The sequence below is a fragment of the Podarcis muralis genome, chromosome 10, assembly GCF_964188315.1.
Source record: "Podarcis muralis chromosome 10, rPodMur119.hap1.1, whole genome shotgun sequence".
NCBI lineage: Eukaryota > Metazoa > Chordata > Lepidosauria > Squamata > Lacertidae > Podarcis > Podarcis muralis.
The window spans coordinates 62,639,360-62,654,194 of NC_135664.1; the positions used below are offsets into that span (position 1 = coordinate 62,639,360).

General features: G+C 42.2%; 1 protein-coding gene across 2 annotated transcripts in view; it reads left to right on the top strand.

Annotated features, from left to right (window-relative positions):
• Nucleotides 1–10,584, top strand: part of AEBP2 (AE binding protein 2) — a 33,890-nt gene extending 23,306 nt beyond the window's left edge. The window contains exons 5-9 of one of the 2 annotated variants that reach the window (XM_028745620.2): nucleotides 410–534; nucleotides 3,949–4,016; nucleotides 5,204–5,317; nucleotides 5,812–5,876; nucleotides 8,516–10,584. In XM_028745620.2, coding sequence (XP_028601453.2) covers nucleotides 410–534; nucleotides 3,949–4,016; nucleotides 5,204–5,317; nucleotides 5,812–5,866 — 362 coding nt within the window. In that variant the 3' untranslated portion in view covers nucleotides 5,867–5,876; nucleotides 8,516–10,584. The remainder of the gene's footprint in view (nucleotides 1–409; nucleotides 535–3,948; nucleotides 4,017–5,203; nucleotides 5,318–5,811; nucleotides 5,877–8,515) is intronic. The other variant, XM_028745621.2, reaches the window with a different exon arrangement.
• The last annotated feature ends 4,251 nt before the right edge of the window (nucleotides 10,585–14,835 follow it).

Here is a 14,835-nt window from a genome sequence, read left to right on the forward strand (position 1 = left end):
TCTGTAACCTTCTGAAAGAGTCTGTATATAAGACAGAACCTTCAGTTGAATGTACTATCCTGAAGAAATTTCTCATTTCCAAAGGCTATCTCACTGCTACTTAAGTGCAGTTAAAGGGACTGCTTGTCTTCAGTTTATAAGCACCATTTTTCTTAGTATTGGTTGTGTTAAGTTTGGACAGAGTAGATTTAGAGAGAAGCACAGTTCAAATAGGATGACATCTATAAGATGCTTGCCCATCCTAAAAGCAAATGTATTGAACATTTCAGTTAGTTGTTCCGAAGCTGATCAGAATTTACTTTTAACTGGTAAACTTTGCTTCGTGATAGAATATGATCCTTGTAGCTTGAATATTTGAATACTTAACATGCTCTTCCATTAGTTTTGAAGGCTTTTTCCCTTTTTTTAGCAAGACCACATGACTTCTTTGATGCGCAGACTCTGGACGCCATACGACATCGAGCTATCTGCTTCAACCTTTCTGCTCACATAGAAAGTTTAGGAAAAGGCCACAGTGTCGTATTTCACAGTACTGTAAGTATTCTTCCGTACTTACCTTAATAAGATGTTTCAGCTTTTAAACACTGCTTAGATATATGCATGTCCACATGTTCATGGCAGATTTCATTTTCACAGCATTTTGATTGCTCAAAATGTTCCTTATACAGGAATGGTAGTAAGACACTTTGCAGGAGGTTATATTTTGCTCTTCTTGACAGCAATCCTGTGAAATAGGTTAGGCCAGTGGCGTAGCGTGGGGGGTGCAGGGGGGGCCGGCCGCACCGGGCGCAACATCTGGGGTTAGGGCAAATCCACAGGTTAGGGGGCGCAAATCCACGGGTTAGGGGCGCAAATTACTTGCCTTGCCCCGGGTGCTGACAACCCACGCTACGCCACTGGGTTAGGCCGAGAGGAACAGACTTGGACCCAAAGTCACTAAATGGGAGTCATGGCTAAATGAGATTCTGAACTTTGCTTTCTCAGGTCTCTAGGTTTCCTTCAAACCCAGTTGCCTGTGATGTCTCAATTGGGCATACTATCGTTCATGCTAACCTCAGTTTGCCAAACTTGGACATCATAGAAACTATAGTCTTCTGTTATTGCTTGCATTTGAAGAGGGAAAGAAATTACAAAGTAGCAGTGGGACAAAGCTTTAGCTCTGTTCCCTGTGTTATACTGCTCCTGCTGGATGCTTATGAGTTCAGCTGTAACTTCTGCAGGGGGGAGCCTTTTTCTATTTGCCGAGGCTCCTCTGCACCACACAGAATCCTGATTGCTCTAAATCAGGAGTCTTCATGACTAGAAAAGGCTCCCATCACAGAAGTTGCAGCTGAGTCATGAGCGAGCAGCCTGCATGAACCAGCCGGAGCATTGCAACAGTAGGGCTGTGGCTTCAATTACAGCAGTGCAGCCCTTTGTACCTCCTTTCCCTCTTCATGTGAGTTATTACTGAAGAGTGCTTGAGGTTAGAGGACATCTGGGAATGGAGGAGTTCAGTGTGTGAGCTCTTAGCACGTTCCAAGCCTTCAGAACATGGAATAGAGCAGGGGCGGGGAATCGTTTTCAGTGAGGACCTCATTCCTTTGTTGACAAATTTACAGGGATTGCATGGCATTGGTGCATGGAGCACTGATCTCTATCCTGGCAAACGACAGATGTTTAGGCCAGGCACCCCAACCTTTGGCCCTCCAGATGTTTTGGACTACAATTCCCATCATCCCTGATCACTGGTCCTGTTAGCTAGGGATCATGGGAGTTGTAGGCCAGAACATCTGGAGGGCTGCAGGTTGGGGATGCCTGGTTTAGGCAGTGAAGGTACCAAACGCACCTGCCCTGCACTGGACATCATATGTTTTCATTAAAAACCTGGCTATTTGAAAGGGATTTGCTGACATTGCAAGTCACATGATTTGTGTTTTTTGAGAAGCCCTGTGCAAAAGGTTTTGTAAGGCCATGATCAGTTTGGGACTTGCAGAGCACTTTGAAACAGCTTTGTGGGCTCTACATTTCAGACTATTCAGGGGAAAAGGGGGTCACTTGGTGTCATTATGATGGCAAGTGATTGACAAGTCTACCTACCTGTCAAACTTGGCCCAAGTGAGGGTGGGGGAGATAACGATGGGGCCCACTAGCCAGGTCCCATTAACCAATGGTTTAAGGACACATTCCAGACAGGCAAAAGTACTTGAGGATGGTGCAGAGCATGGCTGGTGAGATGTGTGGGATGGGGAGACACATGTCCTGGGGAGAGTCTGGAGGGACACATTGAAAGGCTTTTAGAATGGCTGCATTTGACTCCTGGGTCTGAGGTTCCCTTCCCCTGATCAGAGCAGTAGCAGTTGCAAAGGAAACTTGGAGGTGCACCACGGCAAACTTGGGGGAAGGAATTATGTCAACCCCACTGCTGTTCAGCAAGGATAACTGGGTCTAAGCCATATAACATACAGAATGACAGACTTCAAAATAAAAATTAAAATGCCAGCTCTCTTATAGTTTCTGCATTTGCATTTCTGCTCTTCTCCAGAAGAGGTCAGCAGAATTCCATTTACTTAGCTCTAACCTTAATTCCCAGCTGGAGCTGACCTTTTATAGATCTGTGCTTTAAAATTGAACAGTTTCTTTTGCATAGGAGAACTCCAGTTCTTCTTCATGATGTTTGCAGTCCCACCTTCCCCTTGAGCCAGTTCAGAGTCAGTTCCAGGAATGTTCTAGAGCTTCATTAAAGGAGGTGATTCTTCTTCTACAAGAGTTTTGTGGCTGTCTCCCCATGCTTCTAGAGATGAGACAAACACCTTCCCTCTCAATTCTGCACTCGTGCATCCCTTACAACCAGCAAGCTTTTGGACAGAAATTTAAAAGGCAAACTGCATAAAAACATTGAAGATAAAAGCACATGGTCTTGTGTTACCATTTCCTTGGTGCAGCGGTAGGAAAGGAAATGCAATACTGACATGTTACTTGTCTTTTCAACTATTATTTTTCTGAGGAGATGCTGTCTAGCAGTGTCCCCTTAGAGTAATAGAACTGTAGCGCTAGTAGGGACCACAAGGGTCATGTCTCATTTGTGTCTAAGACTCCCATACATATATCGTATACAAACACAAACACACCACATTGTGTTAAGATTGTAATGCATTAGACTGGAGGCAGAAGCTAGTAGTGGTCCCCAGCACCACCATATGCACCCAGGAATTGGCTGCAATAATGTAATAAATAACTTCCTTGCCATTTTTAAGTTTGTAGTTAACATTAATTATAAAGAATATTTTCTGGTTAAAGGTTATAGAATTGTAGAGTTGGAAGGGACCCCTAGAGGAATCTAGTCCAACCCCACTGCAGTGCAGGAATCTCAGCTAAAGCATCCATGGCAGCTGGACATCCAGCCTCTGCTTAAAATCCTCCAAGGAAGTCCACAACCTCCTGAGGGAGTCTGTTCCACTGTTGAACAGTTCTTACAGTTAGAAGGTTCTTCCTGATGTTTAGTCAGAATTTCCTTTCTTGTAACGTGAAGCCATTGGTTTGAGTGTTTACCCTCTGGAGCAGGAGAAAACGAGCTTGTTCCCTCTTCCATGTGTCAGCTCTTAAGATAATTTGAAAATGGCTATCATATCTCCTCTTAAGTCTCCTCTTTCCCATGCTAAATGTACTCAATTCCCTCAACTGTTCCTCATGAGGTTTGATTTCCTGACACATCTCTGCCCTCACTTCCCTTTACCTATGTATTCCCCCCTGCAAGTATCTCACACAAAGAAGAGACTTGAAAACAATACCAGGGCTCCAGATATTAAAAGTGTGTGCGAAGTCTATACTTCTGTGCTTATTGATTCAATTTGCCTAATTTATTCCAGTTGTACAGTATTGTTTGCAGAGTGATAAGACACTTTCCATGCATGGTTATGAGTGCCAGTCAACCAATTTTAGCCCAATAATTTTGACTGTTGTTTTTAGGTAATAGCTAAGAGAAAAGAGGAGTCTGGAAAGATAAAGCTGCTACTTCACTGGACACCAGAGGATATGTGAGTATGGGAGCAAGCCTATGCACAATAAATGCTGCAAAGCAAGCCGGTGTAAGCTACATCACATTCAAACTCCATTTAGCAGTAGGCTGGCTGCTGCTGCACTACTTAAGCTTGGCAGAGGGAAAAATGAGTTCTGTGCCATATTGCCAGTTCACATGAACAGGCTTAGTTAGGATCCAGTCTGGTCTCTGTAACACCCATTTTTGGTGACTGAAAACTGGAAGCAGTTTAGAAATTAGCAAGCTATGCCAATGTCTCTTCAGCTGAGCTGAGGTTGGGGATGCCAACCGGAGCCAGAGATCTGCTGCATCCTAAGTCTTATCATCCCAGCAGATTTTGCTGTGGGATTGCTCATGCATGCATGCACTGAAGAGTAAACTGTATATTAGTGCATCTTCATCCTTTGCTGTTTCACGTGTTTTGCTATCATTATGAAAAACACCGGCCTGGGAAGATTGCAATTTCCTTATAATTCTCTGACTTCTTGAAACTGCAATTCATTTTATATGCCATATTCTAAGCTATTTGTGCTTATTGGATGCAGGGCAGCTTTTATTTCTGTTTAAAGCTAGTTTTTTGTGGTGTGCAAATGGAAGTATGGCCACTATGAGGAAGAGGCACTTCTTAAACCAAGAGTAGTTGCATTGGTTGTCTCATCATGATACACCGGTAAGTTGAATTATAATGGATGCTGATGGTTGAATCCATGCTCTTGCACAGGCTAGGATTTTCATTGCCAAAAGAAGTTAAAACATTTCTAGTGCCTTATGGCTTAGCATCTCAAAAACCTATGAGAGTCCTGTGCAGGATCTAGCAGTATTCTCATCTTTTGGATGACAAGGAGAACAGGAAAGCTAATTTCTAATGGTCCATGGCTGTTTCATCAGGTATATACAGTGTTTCCTCGTGTGCAATGCTGCCATCACTTTGCATTAAGTAGAATCCTGAGAATACGCATGTTGTCATTGTCATTGAATGGTTATCCAACATTGGTTCCCTTAGTTCATGTGTAAGCTAAGCAAGGCTATTACTACTGAAAACCATTCCACTCATAGACCATGTTCATTGTCTAATCTGATGGTAGTGCACATTCATTGGTGAGGATTTTGTTTTTAAATGTCGTTTAGAACATCTATGGTTGGGGGAAAAGGTTGACAATTGTTTAATTTTTTTGTAATTCATAGTCTTCCTGATGTGTGGGTAAATGAAAGTGAGCGACATCAGTTAAAAACTAAAGTAGTTCATTTATCAAAACTACCAAAAGATGCTGCCTTGCTTCTGGACCCAAACATATACAGGTAACTTCTAAATTTTTGATTGTTCTCTTCTCATTATGACCTTAAGCCTCGCTTGACTTTTTGAAGCTGATGCCAAAAATAGTAATGCTGGTAGCTTAAGTTTTATTTATCATTAGATTAATTTGATTTATATTCTCACTCTCCTACTGAAGGAGCCATGGGTGGAAGACCCAGCGGTGATAAAACATAAAAAAACACAACTAAAAAGAGTTGAAAAATATTCTAACAGTTAATGCCTTGATATGTCTTCAGTTTCTTTTTAGTCAGTCAAGTAGACCTCCAAGTATTCTTAATTTCACCTTAGTTTTATTGCCAGAAGTTAGAGAAAGTAAATAGCATTTGATACACCAATACATCAACTTCCAACAAAAACAGCATCAAAAAGTTAAGTTTTGAGGTTTGAGATCATTTAACAGTTCTTAAACTATAGTGACAGGAAAAGGGAATGTGTATATTTACCAAGTGTATTTTACTTTTTTGTGCTTGGTGTACAGAAAGTCTAGTAAAGGAGGTACACACAGTGGAATCCTGAAAGATCACTTCTGTTAAGATCATGCTGGTTTGTATACCAATTTTTGTATACCAACTTTTAAAAGTCCAAATTTATCTTCTCATATATATTTTAATAAATATATGCTAATTATTCTTGGCCTGTAATACTCGTGGTATTACTCTGAAATCTGTGCTCAGTGCAATTTTTAAATTTGAAAATAACTTTCTTTCCACTTTGGGGAGAGGGGGTGGTCAGCTCTTTTAACCCGTTTTTGAGCATCAGGTGCCGCTTGAGATTTGATTCTCTATCTAAATCAGCTTCTTAAAAGCAGAATTGTTTCCTTTATATTAATGCCTAAAGGTGCCCACCACTAAATCTTCTGTACATTTCCCCCCGCAAAGATATTCTGAAATGTTATAAAAGAAAACTGTTGTACTGAATATATGGTGCATATTCAAAACAAAACTTTCTCCTGTCATAGGAAACCTCTGTGTTCCTGCACTTTTTAAACTGCTGTTGTCAATCAGAGATTAAGAGCAGGAACTGCTTAACAGAATAGCATAACTTCTTCCTTTCTTCTTCTTTTTCTTCTTTTGAATACTGGAAGCCCTTGCTTCAACCCCCAGTGAGTCAGTTAGTAGGCATGGGAAGAACGCCATCCTTAAACCATGCAGAGCTGCTGCTAGTTAAAGAACTGCATCAAGCCCAGCACTAGCTAAAGAGATGCTATATCAGGAAGCTTCATGTGTTTACGTATCATTATACCACACCTTTTCCCCTGACACAATTTGATATATGATATATGTGGCTATATACTTTTATGGACATTTGTATGGGATCCCAAGTCAGGTGGGGAACACTGAGTTGGGGTGTTGATGTCCAGTAAGCCTTTCCACTTACCTTTTATTTCTCATATTTTCAATTAATCAGCTTCAGTTTTGCCTTGGGAAAGTGCACGCTGCTATCAAATACGCTATGCAACAAAAGTAATCGCGACTGGCATAAACACAAAGCAGTCAGTCACAAGTGTTTTACCCTGGTACACTGGCCCTGTAGGTTTTCAGATGTACCTGATGCAGTAGTGAAATATGTTCCAGCTGTTTTGAGGAGATTTAAACTTGCAATCCAAACCACACTTGCTTTGAAATAAATGGCATTACAGTAAATGGTTAGGTTCCAACACCTCACCCTCCCGGTATCAGTTTCTTAAAACTCCAGCAGCTTGGAGGGAAAAATCACCCAAACCCAATGTAGCACTGAAACACTGTGTGCACTAGACCAGGCATAGGCAAACTCTGCTCTCCAGATGTTTTGGGACTACAGCTCCCATGATTCCTAGCTAACAGGATCAGTAGTCAGGGATGATGGGAGTTGTAGCCTCAAAACATCTGGAGGGCTGATTTTGCCTATGCCTGAACTAGACTCTCTGGATTCTTGCCATTAAGATTTCCAGGTTAATGTACTCACTCTTGGATAATGAAACTTTTTGTTGTTGTTGCCAGCTTTTTAAGTCTTCATAAAATACATTTACAGTGGTGCCTCGCAAGACGAAATTAATTCGTTCCGCGAGTTTTTTCGTCTTGCAGTTTTTTCGTCTTGCGAAGCACGGTTTCGGAAAAGTTTTGGAAAAGCTTCAAAAATCACCAAAGTCTTCAAAAACCTCAAAAAAGGCTACCACACCGCGTGCTATGAGTTGCTCCTCGAAGTCAAGTCACAACTGTATTAACGGTTTTAAGAAAAAGGAAACAAACTTGCAAGACGTTTCCGTCTTGCGAAGCAAGCCCATAGGGAAAATCGTCTTGCGAAGCAACTCAAAAAACCAAAAACCCTTTCGTCTTGCGAGTTTTCCGTCTTGCGAGGCATTCGTCTTGCGAGGTACCACTGTACTAATATTTTTTTGAAATGTTTAGTGTTTTCTTAACTAGATACAATTTACATGTTCTGAGAATGTAAAGTGACATTTTGGCTCCTGCAACCAAGGTAAAGTTTGCTTTTGGTAAAAAAATAATAATGGTGAGCATCAGAAATAAAACGGGAACACACATGTCCGAAGAAATGTACTGGAGATTCTGTGCTGGCCATGAATTGCTGCCACGAGAAAAATGAAAAACAGAATCTTGTTGCAAAATTGAGGTTGTGACTCCTGATCTTTATTTGGGTAGTGTGCATATTTTCTAAGGGGCCACTGCTCATAATTTCTGAACAACACTAGAACATTTTCACAAGACACATCCATGTCTGAAGAGCTGTCTAGTACCAGACTGCGACATTTCTGCATAGCTGGAGAAAGGACTGTGGAGGCTTTTTGCTGTCCTGGGTTTCCCTTAAACTTGGCTGCTTGTCCAAACTTGGGATTGTGGTTTATCACGAACTGTGGTTGGCTTCAAAACGACCCACAATAATTAGTGATAAAACCACAAGCCCCAATTCAAACGTAAGGGCAAATTGAGTTGAAGGGGAAGCAAAATGAAGATTTCTGAAGCCTTTCTCCTCGTTGCATGGGACCAGGGGAAAAGGAAGTGGTCCTTTCATGCCCAAGGCTCACACGGATGATTCCAGACATCAGGCTGAACGCGATTTAACGCAGCACGCAGACACAGCCATTGAAGAGTGTCATTTGTGAACCCGTTAACCAGCGCATGTTAAGTTTCCTTGACGTTTTTTGGGGAAGCCACCAACGCAGTGTTTCCTTTTTTTCTCCCTAGAACAATGCCACAGAAGAGGTTGAAGAGGTAAAAACGAGCTCGGCGCTGGCACCTCATCTATCATCTTCTTCACTGATGGTGGAATTAGAATTGAAAATGCACATTAGTCAAGCCCCTCCACCTTACGCTCTTCCCCTGCGCCCGGCTGCCACCAACTATTTACGCTTGGCAAACCATTCTGTGAATGAATTCGGTGTATCTATGGAATATATTATATACATGGAACAGATCCTATATATCTATACGATGGGAGATGAGGAAAGCAAAATATACCGGCAGTATAGTGGGTGTTCTCAAAGGCTTTGCATGCTTGCGGCTTTTATTTTAGCAACCTCTCCCACCCCACCCCCCTGGCGTAGCCTGTATCGGATGAACTGGCAATTAATACATTGCCCTGTACAACCCTCCCTGCGGTGGTTGTTGTTGGGTTTTTTTTGTAAGCAAGCTTCTTGGGATCTTGTCATTTGGTAAATGAAATAAATACACACTAGAGAGGGAGCTCTTCTCTCAAGATTATGGTGCGGAGTAATCCATTGTCACTTTCGTGAACTTGTCGTCGCATAACAAGTGGTGGTATCATGTTTAAGCAAAATGGTGGTGGCATATTTTCATTTCTGGTGGAATATACGTTCAAGAGGAACAGGTGGGTGTTAAGTGTTGCTGTATATCTGATCCTCTCCATAAGGACTATTACTGTATGTTAGTAAGACTTAACTTTAATAACCTCTACAGAAGAAGGTAGCAATGTTGTTTTGTTTACTACTTGGCCTTTAAAACTCCTCTTTGCTACTAAAGAAATCTCCCTTCTCCTTCCCCCTCCTTTTGGCCTAAATTTTTCTAGTTGTAAAAAAATTGTATTTTTTAAAAAAGAAGCATTTAAAAATTCAATCGTTTATGCACCAAAGTTGGCTATGAAAAGGAAATTAAATTGCTTCCTGGCTTTACTAAGCAAGAAATTATGGACTTCTTTTAACCTACAGGAATAGAAAAAATATGTGTTACCATGTTCGTCTTATATGGAGACAAAAGAGAGAGAGAGAAATAGATAATGGGACATTGCTTGTAAAATAATTTTGCAGATTTGTAATATATTTTTATATTATGAAATGTATTGTAGATGTTTTTTCTAGAGGCATGGAAGTTGAGATGTATATATTATGGTAGAAATAATATGGAAGGATATTGTAATTCATTAGTGCTGCCAGAAGAATTTGTTTAAAAGCAAGCACCTTTCCTAACAATAAAAAAAAAATGTCTCTTGGATTTCTAAGAGCCTATATACTACTGTTGTAAAAACAAAAAACACATTGAACATCCTTCCAGAAATCCTTCGGATTTTTACAGCGCTCATTGCTGGTAAGGGATATGAAATCATTCTTTTCCTTGCTTGTTGGAAGGAACAAATGTAAAAATAATAATAATTATATGGTGGCTATATGCAGTCAAACTGCATGATTAACCCTCCATGTTTAGGAGGATTTTTATTTTATTTTTTTTGCATTACTACAGTGAATATAAATACCAGCTGTTTTTACACTAATTTTTTTATTATTAAATAGCAAAAAACAAAACTCTAGACTCTCTGCTTGGAGAACTTAGCTTTTCCAATACCATAAATTGGGGTCTACCTTAATGAAAATGAGATGCTTGCTTGGGTCCCATTGAGTCTAGAATGGTCTATATACATTTGAATTTCTTATCAATGTGTGGATTATAAGCACCACTAACATGGAATGGTTCTGGAATAGTCATTTAATAATGGTATTTCATAAAGATCTGTAGCAATGTTACTATTTAAAAAAAATGCAGTTCGTTATTTTTATTTCTTATTTTTTAATTTTGCTTGAGCACTTCAGTTACCGCTTAAACGTATATGGTCATCTGCAATTACTTTGATTCTTTTTTTTAAAAAAAAGTTATAAAATTGCCAAATAGGTGTTTTCAGATATAGTTTGTATTTGTATTTTTTAATTTTATTTCTTTTTGCATTCATTGTATACCATTCTTAATTGACAGATGATTGTAGACCCTGCCTGAGTATTTTTTCTAATAAAACAACGCAAATATAAGTATGTCTCAAGCGTCTAAATGTTAGCTGCTGTAACAGGCTTTTTATAACTGGCGTCAAAGATACAAATTAAATACGAGCTTTCTTCTGATTAAGTGTTCTCTGCACTAGGATAGCACCGTTTGTGTATTATCATTATTATTAATTATAGAAAGAGGAAGGTTTTGATGGCAGCTATCCATGCATAGAGAGGGACGCAGGTGGCTCTGTGGTCTAAACCACAGAGCCTAGGGCTTGCCGATTGGAAGGTCGGTGGTTTGAATCGGCGCGACGGGTTGAGCTCCCATTGCTCGGACCCAGCTCCTGCCAACCTAGCAGTTCAAAAGCACGTCAAAGTACAAGTAGATAAACAGTTACTGCTCCGACGAGAAGGTAAATGGCGTTTCCATGCACTGCTCTGGTTTTGCCAGAAGTGGCTTAGTCATGCTGGCCACATGACCCGGAAAAACTGTCTGCGGACAAAGGTCAGCTCCCTTGGCCAGTAAAGCGAGATGAGCACCGCAACCCCAGAGTCGTCTGCGACTGGACTGAACTGTCAGGGGTCCCTTTACCTTTTTTATCCATGCATAGAGATGTGCAGCCAAGGAATTGAGAATAATCAGGGCTAAGCTTCCTAATGGCTTGTTCAGCTCAACACCTATTTCGGCAGATCAATCCTACTACACTTAGAAATGTGTACTTCCTGGGTAGAAGAAGGAAAGGTGCAGAGTTTGTGTAAAAACAGCAGAAAAGAGGAAAAAGTGAATTTCCCGTCAAGGCAGGGGATAGGAACCTGTGGTGTTCCAGATGTTGGATTCCCAACCTCAAGTCAGCCCCAGCTAGCATAGCCAGGTTGTAGGGAAGGGTTGACCCCTCTTTTAGGGGTGGAGTAAAGGGTGCCTCTCCCCTCTTCTTCAGAATTCTCCTCTCCTAAAATGTAGGATGCTTGAGGGTCCTTAGTAGTTGTCTGTTGCTTTTCCTATTTGTTTCAGGGCCTTGGCTCTACAAGTTGTAACCCCTCCGGACAGGACACACATCTCTCTGCTGCCCCTTTGATATTTATTGACAGGTCAGGAAAACTTGCTTCTGGGTTCGCTTTGGCAGCACATATACTAGAAAAACTTGCTTCAAGGCTAGGCAGCGCATAAGTGGAGGTCACCCCACAGGGACCCTTCATCTGGGTCAGTTGAGCCAGAGCGGATGCAGGTGGCGCTGTGGGTTAAACCACAGAACCTAGGACTTGCCGATCAGAAGGCTGGTGGTTCGAATCCCCGTCATGGGGTGAGCTCCCGTTGCTCGGTCCCTGCTCCTGCCAACCTAGCAGTTCGAAAGCACGTCAAAGTGCAAGTAGATAAATAGGTACCGCTCCGGCGGAAAGGTAAACGGTGTTTCCGTGCGCTGCTCTGGTTCACCAGAAGCGACTTAGTCATGCTGGCCACGTGACCTGGAAGCTGTACGCCAGCTCCCTTAGCCAATAAAGCGAGATGAGCGCTGCAACCCCAGAGTCGGCCATGACTGGACCTAATGGTCAGGGGTCCCTTTACCTTTACCTTTACAGTTAAGAAAAGTAAAAAATTGAATGCCTGAAGGGATCATATTTGCTAACTCCAGCCTATTGCCATATTATCACAGAGTTTCTGACTTTCCACTTTATGCAAAGACAAGAGAGCCCAGTTTAAAAGTTAAGGCAAAGGCATAGAATAAAATGAGAAATTAGGCATTACATCAGGGTTTTCCAGACTTGGGTGTGCAGCTGTTTCTGGACTACAGTTCCCATCATCCCTGACCACTGGTCCTGCTAGCTAGGGGTGATGGGAGTCGTAGTCCAAAAACAGCTGCAGACCCAAGTTTGGGGGACACTGCTACATGATAAAATAAGGTGTCTGGGTAGGCTTGCAATAGGCTAGGCTGGGTAGGAACAGTACCCAGCGTGTGGCGGGGGGCGGGGGGGGGGAGAGATTGGGTACTATACAATTGACCCAGCCCTGTAGAAGGATGCTTCCTTTTGCACTCAGGTAGAAGGAATGAGTGTGTATAGGAACCTACGAAACTGCCTTACTCCAAGTCAGACAAATGGTCCATTGAGTTCTGAATTATCTATATTGTCTCAGTATTGTTCCTCAGTACTGACTGTCAGATGGGGTGGGCATTGGAGGCAGGGCTTGTATGAGTGCCCCTATTTCCCTCTCCAGTTTAAACCCTTAAAATTCTAGGGGACATTTGAATGGGGCTATGACAGGCCTAGACAGCATCTTGAGAAGTAGAGACGTCACCTTGCCAACAAAGGTCCGTATAGTTAAAGCCATGGTTTTCCCAGTAGTGATGTATGGAAGTGAGAGCTGGACCATAAAGAAGGCTGATCGTCGAAGAATTGATGCTTTTGAATTATGGTGCTGGAGGAGACTCTTGAGAGTCCCATGGACTGCAAGAAGATCAAACGCATCCATTCTTAAGGAAATCAGCCCTGAGTGCTCACTGGAAGGACAGATCCTGAAGCTGAGGCTCCAGTACTTTGGCCACCTCATGAGAAGGGAAGACTCCCTGGAGAAGACACTGATGCTGGGATAGATGGAGGGCACAAGGAGAAGGGGATGACAGAGGACGAGATAGTTGGATAGTGTCTTCGAAGCTACAAACATGAGTTTGACCAAACTGCGGGAGGTAGTGGAGGACAGAGGTGCCTGGCGTGCTCTGGTCCATGGGGTCACGAAGAGTCGGACACGACTAAATGACTAAACAACAACAACAACAAAAGATCATTGGTGGAATAGATCTCCACGTTGACTGACAAAATAAAATACGGTGTTGCACTGCAAATACACAGCCAGACTAATTGATCTTACTCTCGAATGAATGATCAGGTACACTTTTTTTTTATCTGTCCTCTGTCTGATGATTCTGCTGAGTATTTAATCTTTAATAATAACCAACCCTCAAAAGAATGGCTGATTGCTCTTAACCTTTTTTTTATGGGAGTGGGGAGGATTAATTTGAAGTTCAGACATGCAGGCAAGGTTCACCATAGCTTTTTCCCCATCCCTTAAGTGGAAGGAGTAGATCGGCAGGAAGCAAGTGTCACTCGACTTGTATGCATTAATAATAGGTTGTCTCTGCAGGAAAGTTCCCAAATGATGGGCAAGTCACTCGGAAAGCTTATGTACAACAGAGCAACATGTTCACATAAGCAGTGCCACAAGAGGGTGCACTTCACCTTTGCTAGGATCCTTCCATTCGCCTGGGGGGGGGGGCTTCCTGACTCTCGCCCACCCTTTCCCCAGCCATTGCTTAGAGCGTAAAGCCCTATCTAGCAGTCACGAGATGATCCCTTTTATTCTTAAAAAGTACCGTATTTTTCGCTCTATAAGACGCACCAGACCACAAGACTCACCTAGTTTTTGGAGGAGGGAAAAAAAAAATATATTCTGAATCTCAGAAGCCAGAACAGCAAGAGGGATTGCTGCGCAGTGAAAGCAGCAATCCCTCTTGCTGCTCTGGCTGCTGGGATAGCTGCGCAGCCTGCATTCGCTCCATAAGATGCACACACATTTCCCCTTACTTTTTAGGAGGGAAAAAGTGAGTCTTCTAGAGCAAAAAATACAGTATTTGTGTACTGCCAATATTTTATATCAAGGTGGTATAGAAGAAGAAGAAGAAGAAGAAGAAGAAGAAGAAGAAGAAGAAGAAGAAGAAGAAGAAGAAGAAGAAGAAGAAGAAGAAGAGGAGGAGGAGGAGGAGTTTGGATTTAATATCCCGCTTTATCACTACCCGAAGGAGTCTCAAAGCAGCTAACAATCTCCTTTCCCTTCCTTCCCCACAACAAACACTCTGTGAGGTGAGTGGGGCTGAGAGACTTCAGAGAAGTGTGACTGGCCCAAGGTCACCCAGCAGCTGCATGTGGAGGAGCGGAGACACGAACCCAGTTCCCCAGATTACGAGTCTACTGCTCTTAACCACTACACCACACTGGCTCTCTATGTATGCAATAAAACATGAAACACCATTTTAAGAGTACCAAATAATCATTAAAATGACTGGCTAGTCAATAACATTTTTTAAAAAACAGCTGCCTAGGCCTGTTGGCATAAGAAGGTCTTTAGGAGATGCCTGGAAGTTGAAAGTGAGGAAGCCTGTCAAATCTACTGGAAGAGTGTTGGGACCAGCAACACTCAATGCCCAACTTGCAGCAGAGTGCATCTCTGGGTGATGTCGGCGATGAAGCTGGGATAGAAAGGCTCAGGTGGGACTTAAGGTATCCTGGACCCCAAGTGGTCTA